The sequence below is a fragment of the Balearica regulorum genome, chromosome 5 (genome assembly GCF_011004875.1).
Source record: "Balearica regulorum gibbericeps isolate bBalReg1 chromosome 5, bBalReg1.pri, whole genome shotgun sequence".
Lineage (NCBI taxonomy): Eukaryota > Metazoa > Chordata > Aves > Gruiformes > Gruidae > Balearica > Balearica regulorum.
The window spans coordinates 46,257,750-46,279,487 of NC_046188.1; the positions used below are offsets into that span (position 1 = coordinate 46,257,750).

The 21,738-nt window shown below is 36.7% G+C and overlaps 1 protein-coding gene across 1 annotated transcript in view; it reads right to left on the reverse strand.

The window, feature by feature from the left end:
* TTC17 (tetratricopeptide repeat domain 17) overlaps positions 1-21,738 on the reverse strand; it is a 60,073-nt gene that overhangs the window by 21,700 nt on the left and 16,635 nt on the right. Inside the window, exons 4-16 of the mRNA XM_075754711.1 lie at positions 20,997-21,108; positions 19,742-19,873; positions 18,961-19,070; positions 18,530-18,674; positions 18,012-18,151; positions 17,608-17,768; positions 17,206-17,318; positions 15,388-15,528; positions 14,836-14,951; positions 13,550-13,724; positions 12,871-12,948; positions 10,412-10,636; positions 8,052-8,238 (exon numbers count right to left, since the gene is read on the reverse strand). Coding sequence (XP_075610826.1) covers positions 8,052-8,238; positions 10,412-10,636; positions 12,871-12,948; positions 13,550-13,724; positions 14,836-14,951; positions 15,388-15,528; positions 17,206-17,318; positions 17,608-17,768; positions 18,012-18,151; positions 18,530-18,674; positions 18,961-19,070; positions 19,742-19,873; positions 20,997-21,108 — 1,835 coding nt within the window. The remainder of the gene's footprint in view (positions 1-8,051; positions 8,239-10,411; positions 10,637-12,870; positions 12,949-13,549; positions 13,725-14,835; positions 14,952-15,387; positions 15,529-17,205; positions 17,319-17,607; positions 17,769-18,011; positions 18,152-18,529; positions 18,675-18,960; positions 19,071-19,741; positions 19,874-20,996; positions 21,109-21,738) is intronic.

Sequence of the window (21,738 nt, forward strand, 5' to 3'; positions counted from 1 at the left end):
TGTACAGCTTTAGTATGAAGTTGTTTGTGCAACTACATCTTCTTGGAGATATAACTGGGGAATTACTATTCCCCCTAAACAGGCTGTTGAACATATGCACTTGTTGGACCTTTTTAAAAAGGTCCAGCTCTAGGCAGTGCACAGTATTCAGGTTCAGTAAGATTTATTAGCAGCTATGTGCAAGAAACCACCACTGGCAAAAGCAGCCTCCTAAAAAGAGATGAGGACACAGACAATAGCAAATACATCTCATGTTCTCTACATTCCTACCACAAAAGGGCACCAAAAACATGGTAGAGAAATGTTCATATGTCTGATAACTAAAGGTATTAGGTTTTGAAAAATTTAGTTGGAAAGAAAACCTTTTCCCTTCCACTCTAACTCCTACTACATAAGCATGCAGTTATGCTGAAGTAACTGAAGGATCCAGATAATGTATCATGAAGAATCATTTGCACTATAAAGGCAGATAAAAATGGGAAATGTCATATTATATTTAGTTTAATACTGTACAACTTTTCCTTCATGTATTAATAGTTTTGCATCAGTAAACTCTCACTGAACTCTCCTACAATTCTAAATTCCCTTCCACCATGCTATCCCCATTTCCTCAGTTAGTCCTGCAGCTGAGGCCATAACTTTCTTCTCCCTCCTCTGCCAGCCTGTGATCTTGGGAAAAGACAGAATGAATGTAGAACACTAAATATTGCAGGAATACCATTCTTAACAGAGCACCATGCAAAGTAAGACTGATTACTGTTGAAAGAAGTTGTTACGTAGACTGTCATGCTGTAAATAAACAGACTAAGTACATAAGCTAGCAAGACAGACTTTATATGACAAAGAAATCACCTCACGTTAGCATAAAAAGAAGCTGCAGACCAAATTCACCTATTAGCATTTTTAACAAATGCAAAAGAGAATGACATGTGAGCAACAGAGATATACTTAAGACAAGATGCTTTGTTTGCTGGTTACAGAAAACTTTATGCGTAACGGCTTTCCAGCAAGCAGCAGCTTTGTAGTAATGTCACAAGCAGTGGGTATACAGCCTTTGAATACTGGTGTAGCTAAAAATGCCATGTTTAACATAGTACCACATTCTTTGATTCTTTAATTTAGGAATCTCAAGCTATACATCTCTGCATAGTTTGGAGAAGAAAAATACATGGAGCTTGGAAAGGAAAGACAGGTTTCAAAGTGACCTTGGCATGGCAGTACCAGGACGAGGTCCTTCACTTTCAACTTACTTCAGACGCTCCAGAGACACTAGACAAAGACTTTTCAAGGAAAGATTGGATTTATGCAGCAGGCACCAAATCAAATGGTAAAAAGTATCAAAAAGCCTCTATCTGGTCAAATATCTTCCAGATCACAGCACTAAAACTCTACGAATGCTGTGATTATTGCAGCAAAGGTGGATGGTAGGAACTGCTTCTTCCCTTGCTAGGCTAGTGGTGCAGAAACAGTAGCACAAAACTGAAAGAGTAATTGAGTCATATTATTCCCACAGAGCACATTCTTATACAAGATTTCTCCAGGATCTCCCAGTCAGAGGCATGTCTGACATTGCCTGATGGCCCCAACCCCTAGTGATGTCTGCTTCCAACAGGACAAAAAGCAGTCCTCATGCTCCGTATTCTCCCACCTTACATTCAGTAAGATGTTTTCATTCTACATAAGCACAATTTAACGTCCTCTCACTACTTTAGCACTGCAGAGCCCAAATATGGTTACCCAGTTTTACTTGTGCAGCACTAACAGACCTGTCAGATGGACTGACACTGAATAATCTCCATTGCCAGAGATGCTTGAGAAAGAAAGAATCCAGCTTGATTTTCAAATCGCAGGTGGAACTTGCAGGGTAAACAGTAGGCACATGGGTGCACGCATATGTGTGTAGGTAGTAAAAACAAGCAACGGAGTATTTCACTTGAAACGATAACATTGATTTTAGAACTGCTACTCACAGACAGAACCCACTTTCTCTATGCTACTATTAAATGACAATGCAAACATTGACCATAACGTGTTTCTGATTGCTCCGAAAAAGCTGTTTGTGTGCTACGTAGAATTCTGCTTGTTTAAAAACCCTACCAGGGTTGACTATTCTGTTTATAAAGATGAACCTTCCCGTAAGGCAATGGAGAGAGAATAAAAGCAACAGAGAAATGAGTGGTGACAGATCCCATCCCTTTCATTAATATAACCAGATGAATAGAAGTACTAATGCTGTAGTCTAAACAAGGCTCAGAAACACTCAAGAATTCTGCCTTTACATGAAAGTCAAAAAAAAGAAAGTCAAAAAAGTCAAAAAAAAGAAAGTCAAAAAAGTCAAAAAAAAGAAAGTCAAAAAAGTCAAAAAAAAGAAAGTCAAAAAAGTTTTTAAAAAAAGAAAGTCAAAAAAGTCAAAAAAGAAAAAGTTGAATTTTAAACATACAGTAGTATTCAGTTCAGAATCCCATACAATTTGTATAGATTCTGGTCTTTTGCTTTAACTAAAAACAAAATTAAATTCTGAGCTAAGCTCAACACCCTTTGCCCCAAGAGTAAACATTCCCTCTTTCCACCTGTTAACACTGTAAGTGATGAACATTCCTTGGAGGAACAGGATACAGCAGCTTGAGAAGGAGGAAACTAAAATGCTATTATGATAAAAATGTCTAAAAGGCCCTCATACTATAGCAAATGGAAACAAAATTTAGCAGCCCCTTGCTGGGACTATCAAGTCAGTCATAGCTTGTACAGGATCACTGAGCAAGCGAAAGGTGCATTTAAAAATGCAAAGTATTCCACATCTCTATTTCAACACACTATTGTAAAGAAAATGTATGTGATGCTTTTGCTTAGTGTTTGTGCATCTGAATTCGCTATAGGGAACTCGAAGTGATTACAGCTGTTAAGTTAGAGTCAGAGGCTTAAACTGTGATGTTGACTTAAGCAAGTTATTTAATCTGTCCATATGCTTACTATCAGAGTTTCAAGCAGAGATTCTCCTTTCAGGTCAACCTCCCGTCTTCAAGTCAATTTGCTTAAAGGTCTAAGCTTATTAACTTTCTAAGAACTTAAGTGCTGGGGAACAAAAGAAAATCCATACACTTAAAAGACCAAATACCTTTTCCCCATGTTTTAAGAGGAAGTAGATGAAATAAAACCTCTGATTTCATGTGGTATAGGGCATTCATACCACAAGAGGGCACTAAAACCATACTTAAAGCAGAACATTTAAGCTACTGCTGTATACATTACAGAACTAAGTCATAAAGTAAGGAAGTATGCATTGCTTTCACAAACATACACACTCACTACATAAAAGCATTCATATATCTCAATGGCATGCACATACGTTTGTAATGTACTCACACTGCCTCTACTTCCAACAGAGCAGCACAAAGCTTTTTGTACAAGCACTATCCTGTCAAGTAATGAAAGACAGCGAGACTAAAGAAACTTGAAGCTTTAAACAAGTTGTGCTTCATGTTTTGAATCCATCAGTCTATTAATAAAGTTTAAGATTTTGAATTTTGATCTTGTCTAAAAGAATGTGAAGGGCATGAGCTCATAATGAAATGGAACTGCCAGTCAGAGGTAGATGCTTACAGTCATATAAAAATATTTTGGGTACAAATGACTTCTGCTTGTCCAAGCAGCAATTCTGTTTACACACATAAGGAAAAGTCCTATGCAACAGCAATTAACAAATCTGCACGTTTCAACAGCCAGCTGACCTTTGTGCTAAAAATATGCTTCTAGTATATTGTAACCTTTTTTATAAAGCTTGACAACATCTGAACGTTCACATCAGTCAACGAACTGCCACAGGAACAATCCCTTAGACATTAGTTGGATATTCCTCTACAGACCTTACTACATGATGAAAGCTACTTGCAATTTTTTAAGCAAAGGTGCGCAAAACAAATCCTGGCAATGCACCATTTTAATATCAGACAAAAATAATGCTGCCTTTCTCTACTGGTTTAATGAGCAGCATAAAGCCAAAGTATCTCATTTCTACAGCTCTAAGAGTTCACTATGTTTATCACATTAAGTTTTTTTATGCTTGTTACGCAAGTCTCTTGGTCCTGTTATTTGTTTGTCAGATATGGCTGCTTAGATATCTGTCAATCAACAAAGCTTCTGCTACTTAACATGCTTCAGGAATTGACGACAGTGATGTGATCATTGTTGATCATTTTCTCAGTTAATTTGGGAGTAAGGTAGTATGTGGGCTGTTGGTCCAAGTAATGGAGGCATATGTGGTGCTGCAGCACTGCTACTGTATAGAATCCATGTTAGTTGCAACTAACTGAACTCCTGTAGTTGCCCAAAATACATGTCATACGTGATATAGTTGTACCAGATTTTGGACACTTCACACACCCCCTCCATAAGAAAAAAACCAAAACAAACCAAAAGCTACCAAAAACCTTTGCAGATTTAGAAATTTTACAATGAATAAACCCATTTATATACACTTCAATATAAGAGGCAGAAGTTAAATAGGTCCTCTTCTCACATGCATGAAGTGAGTTTGGTTTGAAATATAAACTTCTATCTAAGGTAAGTTAGAAAAACTTAAGAACTAAGGTAAGTTAGAAAAAAAAAAAGTATCAGGCAGCAGTACAGACAGGAGCATATAAGCAAGCATCCAACAAGTCAGCATTAGTGTATCACACTTCCCAAGTCCTGTGCTAACAGCAAATGTCCCAACATGCTTGAGAAAATTCCAATTTCACCTACTTGAAATATACACCAGGCACATTCTGTAATCAAAAATCAGAGTTTTGATCCCATATTCCATCCCATGCTAGCATATAACTCCCACTGACCATTTGCTGGATTCTGCCGATGGCTCACGGCAGCAGAGCAAGGGACTTCGTGTCTCGCTAGTTAGTTCAGTTCTCGTGAATAGAGGCTTTTGACAGGCGAAGCAAAAACACAGCTATCACATGGGCCTACAACCCAAAGCACAGGCAGCCCTACTGCTGTTAATTTCAAAAATACTGAATAAATGCTTATCAAAACAAGATATTAAACCAGAGACAACATTTGACATTCCAATTTCTTGGTAAGTTTTTCAGCATAACATATCCATCTCAAAGGAGATGGATATAAATAGTTATGGTTATGATGCGCCATCAAGTGCGTAGTAACAAGACGACAAACCAAATTCAGTATCAGATGTCCCCAAGCAGCAACACATGATATGAAAGGCTGTGAAAATCTGCTGAAGTAACAATCCAGTGATACTGGGATTGTCAAGCATACATTTAATCCATCAATTTACAAGTGTGCTGCATTAGCTCTATACCTAAAGTCCCATTCAGAAAGGCGTGCGAAAGTAGTGTTCAGTTTCCATCTTGTCATCAAAATGTGCCTTCCAGTCTATCACGAAGCCAAACAAGAGCAGATTATGTTGCTTTATGAATCTTTAAGTCTACATGATATTAACATTTTGACAAATGCTGTAAGTGCAACAGGTAACGTTAAATATTAGCATCTAAATACAGTTCGCATTTTTTAGGTTCTATGTAGTGGTTGAGTAATTGTATACACTATTGCATTACATACGTTAGGTCAAAATTCAAACTTACAATCTCTTTTCAATTGTTTTCTTTGGACTGAAGGATGAACAGAAGACTCCCAAAATTTCAGGACACTTGTAAGTGCGAAGTGTGATTTCTGGGCACGCATTCTTGAAATAATTCTGGTTTTGGAGACTTAACCTCACTTTCATACAGCCTGTTAAGGTTCCAGTCAGTTGACGTTTACAGTGGGGAAAAAGTATTTCCCCAAACCTTATGAAAATAAGATAGGCAAATCTACCTTTCCATTTTTGAATTCTGAGTTTTAACTTAAACCACAAATCATCAAGGTTGAATTAACCAGTAGGTTTATTTTACGCTCTGCACAAGAATGTACAAGGAACATTTACACTATTTCTCAGGTTCATACTTTCAGGTTTCTTGCACTCAGACAAAAGATGACCTAAAGGGTATTATAAATAGAAATGAAAAAGAAAGAATTATTAAGACAGAAAGAGTCGCAGAAAAAGGCAAAAATATAAATATAGACTAAAATACTTAAATACTGGAATACTGAAATGTAATGAGCAAATTAACTTGCTAAGACATATTCAGTGCTCTCTTGATTCAGCAACTTCAAAGATTCCTTAACAAACAAAACCAACTTAAATGTACCAGGTGAATATATCCATGGTCACTTTGCTAACCTGTAGCCAAGCTAGCAAAAAAAGAAAGATAACACTTCTCATAAGCACTTTTGATATGGGTTTCTCCTCACATTTAAGAAACACAAACTTCCTAAACAGCATATGTAATAATAGTTGACCTCAAAATGAACACCCTGGATCAGGAATCAATGCAACCATCAGCCAAGAATTAGCCAAACTAGAGGTGTATATTTAAGTATTACGACAAGTTTAAGGAAGAAAAGCAAACAAAAGAAAAGAAAGATGTAAAATATCACTTTGTGACTTCAAATACAGTCATTGCTCCTTACCATCTCAGCTCTGTGAATATACTTTTAAATTACTTTCTGCTTAATTTCAAAATAGAGTGGCTGTCATTAAGGTTTGACTGGAACAACTTTAACCTTGTGAGCTACAGACATTTTTAAAGAAGATCTTAATAAAAAGTAAACATTGATTTTTATCCCCCCCCAGTGAAAGTGTCTCTTGTGATGAAATATGCAAGTCTCACTACTGCTTACCGTATCTGTAGGGATTTTTAAGAGAAAAGCAATCTGATGTTAAGAGATTCAATGAAAGGCGCTAGCGTAAGAGTTGACATTACGGAAGTCAGTAAGAGACCCATCAGTTGGGCCATAATACCCCTTACTATTCTGCATTTATCCAAACAGCATTAATTTCTCTGCACAACCGATGTGCTGTCAATCAGAGCAAAAATGCATAAGGCCATAAAAGATAGTATTATTCTAATGGCCTAGTGCTGGAATTTCACCTACAATGGCATCATCCATACTGTACCAGGAGACATGATGGCCTCTAGTCTATGTTTAGACAGCATAATTCCAGATGCTAAATCAGAGGTTTCTCCATGTCTCTCCACTGGAGAGGGAATTAAAAAAAATAATTCAGAAAAAGTCCTAGCAACACTAAAAATCAAAACCACTTCTCTCGTGAGATTTTTGATGGAAAGATACCTTAGTATCAATTTGAGAGAAAGGATTACAAAATATATTCATAAAGGTTCTTCAAGATTGCTCATGAGCAGCGTATTAGCCATATGCATGTACAGATAAAATACTTTAAATATTCCAATGGGATTCACTGAAATGAAAGAATCCATCTCCAAAAGCTATTTCTGGGTTTTTTCTCTCTCTTTTTTTTTTTTTTTTAATGCAAGTAGTCACTAAGGACAAAGCATTCTATCTCCATTTTTTAAAATACTTTTTGGGGAGAGATTGGGTTCATTCTTCTCACAATTTTTGGCGGGTTAAGAGCAGTGACCACAGACCCGTATAAACAAAATAATGTTGACACAATATAGTCTATTCTGTAAAGACTGAACACTAGAAAATCACTTCCAAAGTACTTAACACACTGAAAGGATATGAATTAAAACTAAACTGCTCTTCACCAAATTCTTCAGCTTTCAGAAAACATATGCATATCTGACTGTAAAATTTGAAGGGATGTACAAAGGGGCTTTTGAGTAGCCTAGCAGTAGTAGCTGTGCACTTCCACAAATACTGAATCCAGCATTCCTCATTTACCAATAAGAGATCTGTGAGGCTGTTAAAGTATTTCTGACACACTCAGGAAGTAATTTGCACTCAGTGGCAGCCCTCTGGATATTTCAGAAGTCATGCTCAAGCACTTCTTAATGGACTGTAACTTTTCCATCAAAAGCAGTGCCTCAACCTTGGAACTTACAGGGAGAAAGCACTATAAAGCAAAAGGGAGGATCCTTGGAAAAAGAAAAGTAGTCATGAATTTCAGGTGCAATACCCAAGGCAAATAGACACTATTTCATCGCTTGTGGTCCATCTTTCAGCAAGTTGCTTACCACTGCACACAGAAGAGGTGATGTTGTACAGAAAAGGATAAAACTGCAAACAGCGGATCATCTTCAGGCTGCTTTCACACTCCAAGCACTTGGTCGTCAAATCCAGTGCATGCCTGAAGGCTTGCAGGGCCCCACTAATGTTGTTCAGAGCCAGATACGCGTTTCCTAGGCTCAAAAACGTCAGGGGCTGCAAAGAGAAAAGCAACATATCCCAGCATAAGTACGTTCACTGTTTAAAATTGAAGCCAACTAGGAAAATCCTCTGTCAATTCACACTCTCCCAAATTTGACTGGAAAGAATTTAGAAAACTTCTGAAATAGGGACTGCCTGTTCTTAGGATGGAGAACTAACAGCTTGATGCACTGGTGCTAAACGAAAGCTGTTTCGACATAAGGTTGTGTTCAGGATTCCATCTTCCTGCGATGAAAAACAGCTGTCAAATACACACAAACTGAAATAAAGCATTAAATACTTATTTACAACCCATCATAAACATTATGTTTACTGCACAGAGTAGCAAAGAACTAAATTGAAATGCTTGAAGACATTTTAGAATGATTAAAAGTCAGCAAAACTGTAAAAATATTATTAGAGATCTAGCAGGACAGACGTATTTTATTTGTCAAGAGTGTTCAGGATTTACTCGAGCAGAATGAGGTTACTGAAAACACCAGTGTCATACTAGCTATGGGGGTACACATTTATGTTTAGTTTACATTCTTTATAAAACTTAATATTTTTGTCCACTGCTTTTGGCTAGTGTCTCTAAAATATATATTTCCTTTTTTTTAAAGTAGAAATTATAAACACCCTTTTCACTGATTACAACCTAATTTGTACTTTAATACAGGCACATAGTAAAGCATTACATTTTGTTTGTTGACTGAAAAGTCTTTCACTTACACAAAGTAATTTATAGCAATTAACAGTATAATACTAGCATAATGACTGTAATATTGTAACTTTTGTCCACTGAAATAATTTTACATTTATTATTTGAAAACGTGGCAACCGATCAGTAGCTTTAGATTTTTCAATCTCATCTTGGCTTGAATTATTAAACACCATTCAGAAAAAGGTGCAAGCTGAGCAATAGGATTTTTTTTTTTTTAAAGCTTTTGCTAATATAGCACATCCTTCACTCCCTGTAGCTGTAATTAATTTTAATTTGTATTTACTTTCCATTATATTCCAGGAAATACTATTTGAGTACAAGTTCTCCTGCCAGATTTTTGATACAATAGGTACTACAGGATTGAGAATGCCTGAAAAAAACAAACAAAACAAAACAAAGAAGCAGGCATTATTGTAATGAGGTAGGACTTGCCAATATTTTTGAAGAAAAGCGCTACTTACACACCATGGTCCTAAGAATCCCTAGGCTCCTCCTCTCTGAGGCTGTGCTTTCAAGCATTCTTAAGGCAAGCCATTCAAGCATAGTTCGTCTAGTTCCTTTTTGCACTATTACCTGCCACCCAAATGGGCTGGACTTATTTCCAACAATTACAAAATTGTTCCTGGATGCTACACTGAAAAAGCTTATTCTGGTTTTAGCTTTTTTACGTGCTAGATGACTGGTGGCCCGGTAGGTTTAAGCTCTCTGTTTAACTACAGAGGCAGAAGCACAGGAAAAATGTCACTTGAACTTCTGACTGAAGCTGAATGTAAGACCACATTTAATTGCTAGAAAAAAGGTATCCCCCACCATGCCTCCACCACCCCTGCTTCCTCTTTATAATCATTCCAGCCAGTCCAGTAGTTTAAACAGTTTATACAGCAACTTTTTACGTGACATAGGTGACAACCTACGAAGTGCTTATAATGTTACCATTCAGAAATACAAAAACCTGTTTCCAATCTACGGTTGGAAGCAAAGTCATCAGAACAACTAGAACATAGTTTTTCCTCTAGGTATACAGATGAAATCTAGGGACAAATAAAACAGTATAGATAAGAAGAGGCACAGTCAAAGATCTTGGTGACATATGCGTTACTTTAAGGGTTTAAAAAAAAATAAATCAAGATACAATGCTGACAGCATTGTGGATCTCTGTTATAGATTAAAATGTTGCCAAAACACAAGGATTAGATTCCTTGGAGCCACTGCTAATAATACAGGTTTTGGAAGGCAAAAAGCCTATCATCTATTTTAGAAGAACTTCTGCTCTAGATGTTTATGTTGTCAGCAACCAACATCACCCCCACTGTGATCAAGAATTTAAATGAAAATTAACATCTGTTGCAAATCGCAAGCTGCAAGCTAAAATGCATGCACAGGCAAGCACAAGTAAGTAACATGCATTTAGAAAATAACAAAGGAGAAGACATTCACTGCTTAACAAACACATCATCATCTTACCTCAGAGGCATTGATGGCTAAAGCCTTCAGCAGGAGCCTGCTGGCATCCAAATGAAAACCATAATGAATCAAGAGGTTAGCAAGATTGACTAGAGGGATGTCCTGATACTCATGTGGAGCCAAATTAAATGCTTTTTGCAAACAGGTGATAGCAAAGGTGCCATTTCCAACTGCACGCCAGTACAATCCAGCTTCATTAAGCACAAGCCATAGAGGATCTTCTGGCTGTAGGAGAGACAGGGAAAAGGATGAAAACACCCACAAAGAGGTGTCTCAGGAAGACAGAATTACCTGCTCTTTCATAAGAAACAAACAAAACTCACCCTTGCAGACTACCTTATTAACTAGACACAAATTACACTTTGCTGTGACTGCTAGCAGATTATTCAATCTGCTCTACCTTACTCAAATTGACCCAATTTACAGTCTGAACTGTAATTCAGTAGCAGCTGCTGCTCACACTCTACTCATATGACTGCCCTATATCACAACGACAAAATCCCTTAAAATATACAAGTGATAATGCTTAGCTTGCTTCATGAAACATTTCTGAGCCACTTCAGAGTCTTAAAATTACACTAATACAGATCTATGTAGAAATGTTACAATTGAAGGTCAGGCAGCTTTTAAATTGTAGTTAGATGTGCTTCCAGGTCCTATAGCCAACATCAAGATTTCCTGTCAATTTAAGGTTTCAGAATTGTTTTTTTTCTTGGATTTAGTTATCTGTCTTATGAAAGTTGGTAACACACATCAGATACTGTTTAAAGATTATAAAATGGCAAGCAACAAGTGAACGCAGGTGGAAGAACGGAGGAAGTGTCAAATACACCTTGAACATTCCTCCCTCCTCTTTCACCTATAACAGAAAAAACAAACACTCATCCTAGAGTAGAAATAACAAAACTTTAAAATACTGACAGGTGGACAGAGCTATGTAAAACATCCACTTTCAGATGGAGCCGTTTGAAATGGTTTAGAGACACTTACATTCTAGTTTTTAATATTTTCAGCATTCCATGTTACCCAATTCTACAAAGAGTTTAAAGTATGAAAACAACAACTGAAATTGATGCCCAATCCAAGCTACACATCTGAAGCCCAAATGCACGCATGAGTAGGAAACATGCAGCTAGGATTAAGGTAGTGAAAGAGGTAAAGATCTTTACAGTAGTACTGTATTAACGCAATGCAGCTGACATTACAGTAATACTGTGTTGAAAAACTTAATCAGTACAAAGATGTTTTTAAAATCTGGAAGAAAAATCTCATACAGGAGGGTTCTACCTGTGGTTTAAGATGGACTGGAAGATATCAATAGGATATATTACCTCTTTGTTCAGAGTACCTTATGTAATCTATAAATTGTAAGAGTATTTATCACCCCTATTTTGCAATGCACAACCATACCATTACATGCACATTTTTCATGCCAAACTCCTCACTGAATTACACTCCAATACACAGGTCTCAATGACCTTTAACTAAATCCTCAGCAAGTTATTAGTACTTTGTCTTTCCCAATACAAAAATACCAACTGTGGCACTCCTGCTCTAGAAAGTTTATCATTAGCAGAACAGGTATGACAACAGTGTTCTTGTATCAGCATCTAAATGACTGAGTTCAGACCTTCAGCATGAAGGGAACAGAATACTACAGTTAGAAACAAAATATCTATGACCTGCAACAGTAAGAAGTTAGACATGCATAGGACTGTTCTGACCAGCATAACAAAAGGAATCAACTTCTACTGCTAATTTTTCTTCTAAGACAGATCACATAGTAAATGGTACTCATTTCAGACTAAAAACAATACATACATACACTGCCTTGACACAACTTGTACGAGAAAGTTAATTTGAGAAATATCAGCTTGACAGGTGAAAAAGTCAACCTCTATCTCAATGCTTCCTGTCATTTGACTTGTGATGATTCTAAAAGGCCCCACGCAAGATGGAGGTGGCATTCCACAGGGTGTTATACAGACGTACATTCTTTGCCCCAGAGTGCTAATTAATTCTGACAGATGATTGACAGAGGGTTGGTTTCTTTGGAGGGAGGGTGGGGGTGAAGGCAGGGTAGTGGGGAGGAGGAGGAGGAAAAGCAGGAGGCAGGCATGTAGTACAGGGGTGAAAGATGGAGCAGTAGTTCCAAGCTATTTTTCTCTGTTAAGCAAATGGCTGCCAGGACCAGCAATGTATCAGCTAATCCATGTCCTGCAGCCAGAACAAGAACAAATAACTACAGGGCTGTTCGGTCCCCACCAAGCTTAATTAAATGGACACTTCTCTATACCTTTGTGCTTTACGTGTAAATGTGGATTTTTAAGTTAGTTTCACCTCAGTTATAGGCAGCAAATAAGCTTATTTCTTGCACATCACCGACGGACTTCTTCAGCAGTATAGAACCAAGTGTCAAAGAATTCTGAATTTATCTCATGCTACAGCTTTTGACATACCTTTTTCATGGCATGATCTAGAAATGCTCCTATCTTCGCCTGTGTAATAATTTGATTGTTGATACGAGAATACAAGACCTGGACAACAAAGATTTTAATTTGTTTTTAAACAACTGAAGAAATTTTACAGTATATATCTACATGGGTGCTTCAAGTCACACTTACCTAGAGTCTTCCCTTTAGTAAAGGGGAAAAAAATTAAATTGTTCTAAACAGATTATATGAACATGTAATGATTAAAGCATCTCTTTCTGGAGATTGCTCCAGAAAGCAATGACAGACTACTCTCAGGCTAAAGTTACTGACTTGGTAGTATACAGTAGTTTTTGGAAACCCCAAAATGATGAATCGTGTTGAGTGACTGTCAGAAGTTTTAAAAGAAAGCAGTAATTTTAAATACTAAATTAAATTTCCTATTTTGTGTGCTTTCGGTCAGCATTTGAAAGAAGTCAGACAACAAGTCTTATGCTGAGTGACAAGCTCTCCCCTTCTCCAGCCCTATTATAAAGCAATTGCTCCCCTTTTATGGAAGTACTGATTGGCTTGTGATAACAAGTCATCTTTTAAATATCAGAACCTTTTAAATACTCAGAACCTTTCACATTCTGAGTAAGATTGTTAAGGCAATAAAGAGGAGAACTTTAAACCAGAAAAGAACCAACGAGAAAATATCCCTTACTTGTCTTGCTTGATCATCTGGCATCTTGAATTTCAAATCTAGATTACTGTCTAGTTCCTTGACCAGTATATTTAGAGATTCGTTGTTACGAGCATCAGTAATGGAAGAACAGTCTGGGGCCTGGGTTTCTCCATGCCCGACAGCATCTCTTGGGATACTCAGGATTGGCTGGACTCTAGCAATAAGGAGAACCAAGACAAATTAATAGCATTTGCTGCATGTCACTGATATATAAACATAAGAACCAGCTACATATCAACTGACAAGTCTCCTACTGCCGACTGCCATGAGACATGAGCTGCACACCAGGAGAGTTCAAGGACCACCGTTTCCTTGAAAAATCATCAATAAATAAGGTCTTTACTTTCCATTTTTAAGCACAGAATACCCGTAAATTATGGACAACGCAGTAGAGGTAAGACAGAGACGGTTCTCCTATTATGCTAGTAAGGATTGCATGAAGTTTAGGACTAAATAGATCAGTAAAAAAGAAAATGCTGAAGCTTTTTTACACTAAAGTTTGATTTCAAAAACATCAAGAGTTAGCTAAATTATTTGGGAAGAACATTCTAAGTTCAACATTATTTTTTTTTCAAAGGAAGCTTCAGGACACGTGTGCATGGGAATCTTTGCTTTAACACATGCTCAATACTAGAATTATACCAGCTAGGAGAATAAAGCTTATAATGTTAAGTGAGTAGGATATTACAAAATTACACTGATCTATGTAAGTCAGCTATTGCAGCATAGACACATTTATTTTATCCTATGTAATAACAAGTATTACTGACTATTCTACAACTAAGCTTGTTTTCTACTTCACAAGCCAGGGCTTTCCACTCCTAATCCTTTTTTAGTATTTTCTGGTCTTTGCAATTTTCTGTTATCATAACTACAGCTAAGAGTATGTATGCAGTGTACAACAGTTAGCTGTTGTTATTAAACAGATACTCACCACATTCTCTCTCTCAAGGACTTTTTTTAACATATATTCTAGAAGACATTCAGACTTGTGCTTAAATCTTCATTCTTTTAGTAATACTGAAGATATTTACCTTCTACTAACAGTCAGGGGAGAATCACCATTGAATTGGATATGACTGTTACAAATACAGCAAAGATGACAAAGGGAAACACCCTCCTTCTATGGAATTGCCAGAGAAAGAGGTCCGAACCCATCTCTGCTGTTGATTACTAATTGCATCCAACCATTCCAAAAAGAAAATGCTCATTAAGACGTTAGTGTGAAAGTTTACAAATATAATTTTAAAAAAATCAACACTTGCCTGAATCCCCTGTTTTCTGGAGGCAGAAAATAAGTTGGCAGTTGTTCTGGATCAGGAATTTTGGGGAAAGATTTCATGCACTCCGATCGCTGAGGCCAAAGAATATGCTGTTTGTCCTAAGGAGGAAAGGAATTATTTTTTATTATTTTCTCAACATTTTTAATATTCTAATTAACAAAGAACATAAGGAATAGTCTGGAGGAAAAAAAAAAAGCAGGTATCTTTAGAAATATTGTTTTTGCATCTTGTCTGGAATAGCAGCAGTTCAGTTTTCTATCTTAACTCAGCTGCACTGCTTTATTTGCAGATGTTTGCAAACGTAGCTAAGAACATCCCCCTCTGTGCTGCAGTAGAGTTTCAAATGATGGGAAACTGGTACAGAGAAACTACAGAGATGCTTATATGTTGAAGAAATTCAGAATGATACATTCTCCAGTGCTGCCACAGATTAAAACTGTCGCCCAAATGCTAAGAAGTTTCACACAGACAAGGACAAGATTCACTCTTTCACAACTCCTCTCTGAAAGGGCAAAGTTTATCCTCTTCACTCACTCTGTTGGGTTCTACGCTCCACACCGAGACGATAGAACGAGCAACAGGGGAAGACTGCAAGGATTGGCTGTGGTCGCTTTGGTTTGCATGAAGATCCAAATTCACAGATGTCATACCAGAAGTTGAAGAGTCTTCACCAAACTAGAAACAACAGAAAAAAAAATTTAATAAGGAAAAGAGATAGTACATTACTAGCTGAATTACTGCATGTTATTTTTCCCCCCACCATTTATGTAGTTAAGCCTCACTGATGAGCTGAAATGCAGGTAGCAGGAAAAAAAAAAAAAAAAGGAAATTTAAGCCTCTTGATCCACTCACACCATGGAAAAGTAATATTCATGTCGTAAATAAGTCAACAATGAAAACATCAGTGCAAATCACCAAAAAAAATGCGAAAAGGTACCAAGCAAACATTTCTAATAGACCACAAACAAAATCTACGTATCTAGACTGCATAGCTCTAGTTCAAGTCAGTTACTAAGACTTACAGCTTGCAAAATTATCTTGATAATCTGGATTTATAATTACTATAACAGGAAGAACATCCAAGAAGAAAACATAGCATAACTAAAAATAATTATTCCTGTTTCTTAAACTAGTTGATAGGAAAATCCAGAACACATTCCACATTGCAAAATATATGAAACCATAATCTTTATCTGTAGTTCTAACACAAGGATGGTGTTGCTTGGATGGCTTTCGTTCCAGGTTTTCAGTATTAGTATACACTCTGCTTCCAAAACTTCTCAATACTGCTGTATCAGATTTCCTTGGTGCACTAATTCAAGACATACAATCAGCAAATACTCACAAAACTGGGCTAGCACCTTATTTTTGGGCTGTAAAAGCGCTCACTAGATTCGACACCATTGAGCTCTTCCATTTGTTAATGGCTTATGGCAGTTTTGTGCTCCTTCTGGCAGGAAAAAAGATTAAATTGCAAGGAGCATGCAAAAATTGAGTAGCTTGAGTCATACAACAGTGTAATAAGCAAAAGAAATTGGATGGGGCTTTGAGCAACCTGGTCTACCGGAGCACTTCCCTGCCCATGGCAAGGGGGTTGGAACTAGATGATCTTTAGGTCACTTCCAACCCAAACCATTCTATGATTCTATGATCCATTTTAAGGCTGTAGAGATAAATGATTGATAAAATATTATTTTAAACAAACTTTTAAGTTGTTATATTGGAAGATTCTTTCCAATAAAGAATAATTCTTATTCCATGTACCATATGTACATTAGAAAACTAACTCCTTAGAAAACCTCTGCCTCTTCATTAAAATTAGCTGCCTAATAGTTTTTCCTGTCCTCTTTGAAGAAAACTAAATTGGAAAATTAAACATGTTATGCTCCTACTAGCATGCCTGAAATGTAGTATATTTACTTAAGTGAAAGCTGTAATTCCTCAAGTGAGGATTCTTGTTCTTCCTAGAAAGAAATACTCAACTGTTCTATGCAGATTGAAAAAGTCAATATAGAAGTGGGTGGTATCTCATAGGAAACTAAGACTTTGGAATAAAATTAAGTTTTTCAATTCAAGTAATTCTGATAGTTCTCTTTTCTAAGTAAAACAAAGCCTTATACAATAAACCCTCTAAATTTCTATAATCCACAACCGATCTCAGCTTCTATTACTAGCAAAAGAAACTAGTATTAAATATTTAATCTCTTTTCCAGAGTGTAAAGTGATTCCTCACTATAATTACCACATCCAAAACATACCCCCTTTGTCAAGCCTCAAAAAAAAAAGGAACTATTTTGCTAATAAGGCAAATGGGATGCAACTTAAAGCAGTGGTATCAATTCAGAGACAAACCTGAACATATTCCACATTTTCAAAAATGTCTCCACGGTGATAACGAACAGGCTGGTCCCACTGGCAGTGCAAGCTATGCTGCTGGTTGCCCAGTCTACAAATCTGATGGTTCCCTGCAGAGCACAAAATATTTTTTCTACTATATAAGTGAGGTTTCTGAGGCGACAAAGACAGCGTACAGTCAGCCCCTCTGCCCCCAATCTGGTCAATCCTTTTTATTTATGTAATCAGCACAGAGGAAACTCCGTCTTTCAAAGACTGGAAAAACACCTGTTCAAGAACATATTGCAATTCCTTGTTCTAATAAGGAAAACACAACAGCCACTCAGGGCCATCTGACATTAACCTGAATATGTGCAATTCTTCATTTCTATAATGAGCATGAATTCTAAAAAGTTGTACCTAATTGAGCTTCTTTTGCCATCTGTGTCTCATGAATGATGTTCCTCAAGATTTGTTCCTCCTGGATGAGCTTGTACTTGTCTAACACATCTTGTTGCCTAAGGTAATGGTCATGCTGCTTCTGATATTCCTTCAATTCATTTAATGTTCGCTGAAGTGATCTTGAAAATTCAACAGTAGAAAAGATTTACTTTAAATGCTTTTTAAAATATCCGCTTTTCCTACAGTGTTGCACAGTTTCAACTTCGGGTTTCTTAAAATATCCTTATGAATAAGTCATTGCATAGTCAAAGAAATATAGAAATTTCAAAACCATTATTCTATTTGAAATGTAAATAATTTCTGCAACAGAACAATAAAAGCCACATTGTATGAATTGCCACTAGGATGCTTTTTTTAGTTACCTATGCTGGGCTTCCAATTTTTGCTCAAGTTTTTGCTGACATAGGACAGCATGCTTCCTTTTTACGGCTTGCTCAAACCCTGGTTTTGCCTGTAGAGCATGATCATAACACAGGACTGAGTGGTTGTACTCTCCAAGCATCTGAAGAAAGACCGAGAGAGAGAATTAGCCATTGTTTGGTAATATTGAATAAAATAATATTCCATTTTTTAAGAAGTCATTAACTCAAATTTTAATTCGTGGTAACAAGCAGCCTGTTGTTTCTGAAACTCAACTCACTGTGCTAAAAAGAGGCTGCAGAAGGATTTCTCTGGGATTTATTTTCAAGTGCAGATAAAAATCTTTGCTGAAACACAGACTTTTGGATGAAAACATCTTGACAGAATCTTAAGCATTAAGTGTGAAATACATGTGGAACATAAGATTTATTGTAAAAAAGTAAAGCATTGCAAGTCAAGCCAGAAAGATGAAATAATACTCGGTTTTCTACAAATCTTGGAAAATAAAGATAGTATTTACTGCGTATATATTTCCCAAAGTGTAATAGCTGGTAAAGAAGTCACTGTAATCCAGAGCTGCATGGACCACAATAGCTGCATCTGCAGAGAAGTGAGCTCGATGCAGAATATTTGCCAAATTTACCAGTGCAATATCTTTATTTTGCCTAAAAGAAGAAAAGAAAATGAGAAAACAAAAACAGACATTAAAAGAAGGTCAGACTGTGTAAGAATCATGCATAAGGATACATTCATTCTTCAGTCACATATATTAAATATGTAATTTGACAGGAAAATGTCTAAATTATATGTATGTTTAGTATATAACATGAAGACTAAGAACAAGTAACACGGATTATTCCTTAGGATACAGTCTTAAAAACTAAAACCTGTTTATTAATTAGGATAACTAGAAAAGCAATCTGAAAGGAAATCTTTATTAGCAATTCTCACCTTGAAGAAAAATGAAGGGCACGCATGGCACATTCTACTACTTGGTATGGCTCATTCTTTATTCGCCAGTAAAAGGAAGCCATGTTATAGAGTACCCAGGAAGACGAGTTCTGCAGTAAAGAGAAACACATGAACTGTACTAACTACTAAAACGTGAACTAAAAGGTTAATCAGGGATTTAATTACTATGGGATAGAAAGCTGAGCACCAAACCTGCTCCAAGTTATCTTCTTCCTCTGGATAGCTGCCATTTGGCAATAGATGTAAATGTTCCGGAAGAATGAACTAGCATGTAAATGTATTAAAGAAACAGAACTTCTGCCTTTCAGACAGGTAAAAATTCAAAGCGAGACTCAGTAAGTTGTGACAGTAGTTTAAGCATCAGCCGGAGTTCAATGAGAGTTCCTGTATTTTGCAGGAAGGCATTTAATAAAGACATACACATTTCAGTCCTACTGTTTCTTCTTTACCTGCATTTTTGTTTAAAAGCTCTTATTACCTTGACAGAGCAATCAACATGGCTTGCCAGACCACACAAATACATGAGCCATTAAAGATGATAGTAAATACCTATTTACTGGCTTTGCTGATGCCTTCTCCTACCTCTGCTTGCCTGGCAGAAAATGTTTTTAGTCTGCCTTTTGTAACCAAAACATAAACCAAAAACATATGTGCAAAACTAGTACTGGATCTGATTGCATGTACCAGGCATATCTACTCTTGTGAGACCCTTCTAGAACTCCATGTGTGTACAGTAAGATTACCTTCATTAGTTTCATACCTTCATCAGCCCATCATAAATACGATGACCTATTTCCTCTATACTTCTTCCCAGCCTCCGTGATAAGTATGTGAAGATTGGATCTTCTTTAGGTAACAAGGGTGCGGAAAGATTAACTCTTTCTTGGACACCCTAAAATAAAAATTGAATATAGATATTTGCTGACACTAACTAAAAGTAGAGAAATACACACAAGAGCATGACTCCCAGGAAAATTTACAGCTTGGTTATTTTACATTCCTATGTCTTTTCATATCAAGATTTTAGGGACCTGACAGGACAATGACACCTTTGACAGATGAATAATATATATTATTATAGATAGACAAACACTAGAAGCAGCCAAAAGCAGCCTCTGCTTGTGAATGCTATAGGAGAAATGTTCATTTCTGGTAGCACTGTATATCTGGTAGCTATTGATTTCACTAATGACTACCGAAGCACTTATGTTTGTCAGATTACATGCACATGATGAAAGTATCCCTACATCTCTTCTTCTCTTTCTTCCTTCTGCAACAACAAACGTACTCATTTCAAAAGACCCAGGAACAGAGTTAGGAAACTTCAGTTCTTGCTTTGTTCCTAAGAAAATCCTTATTTGTAGATGAAAAGTGATTTTGAAGACTTGCAATAAAATAAGTATCAAGATATAAGCACTAAAGTTGCATCTGCATTAGAAAATTTACATATAAACAGTATTATATATACTGTTAACAAAAACAATTTTTGCAGCACGCTTCCACTGTAACCCTTGTAAAGTTAGTAAAGAACAATTATCTCGTCCTCTGGGTTAAGGCTTGACATTCAGATACCAAAGAGATAGTCGAGTATGTCAGGAGCTACCAACAACCCTGCTAACAATTTTCTGACCCTGAATCTTCATACAGTTTAATGACCCTGTTGACCACTCTCCAATTTTCAACTGAAACAATTCACAAGTTAAAAGCATTTTCAATGAAAACTACCATTTTGCTAATGAAACACGTGTTATGAAAACAAAATACTCCATTTTCCTAAAACTGCTCTCTAAAATAAGGCAGACTGACAAAAGAGAAACAGGATCTGTGTAACTGATGGAACTGTCCTCCTATAAGCAGATACTTTAATCAGGGCACAATTGTAGTTCAAAAAAAGTCTGAAATAGTCTTGAAAGATTACAATACCTTTCAACCTTGACTGAGAACTGCCAGTAAGAGTTTTCTATTCCTCTTCCCGATGGGGGAAAAAAAAACCATACTTGCATTTGCTTGCTTACCCGTAAGTGCTGAAAAGCATGAATGCTGTATGGAAGATCTAGAACTTTTGTACAGTCTGGCTGCTGCAGGTCTGGAGGCACTGGCGACTTTGTGTCTATATAATCTTCAGGGCTGAGGACATAACATGACACAGCAGACTCCAGATTAAAATACTGCTAAAGTTTGTAAGAGACAGTATTGTAGTTGACACAATATTCTGATTTGACCATTACTAAAATCCTGTGTTTGAGCACTCTAGAACATTTCTGATGTCTTCCCAGATTTCAGTTGCATCAGGATGTCATCATTGTAGGACAAAGTAAATAAATTTCTGTCTGCTTTAGAGAAAACATCAACATATGGATAGCCTCCAAAAATGTATCAGCATCAGCCTAGTGTATCACTGCTATGGTTAATGATCTGTCTGCCAAGTAAATGGCAATGCATGCAGATTAGAAGACTCTTCAACTGAAACAAACAAACAAATCCCAAGTATTAGCGAGAAACCCAAATGAACGTATCTGAGGATAAAATTAATCTTTTCCCACTTCAAGTACTCATCTGATTATGTTAAAAAATAAAACTAGAAAAACAAAACAGTCAGCCCTAAAGACAAATTACCAATGAAGCTGAATGTCAAGCAGACTGTCCACACATCCTTTATTTGCTAAACACAGCAATATCTCTATGACCAGAAGGTTCAACAGCTTGCTAATCAACAGAATTTCATTCAAATTTAAGTCAAGACAGTTCCCACTACAA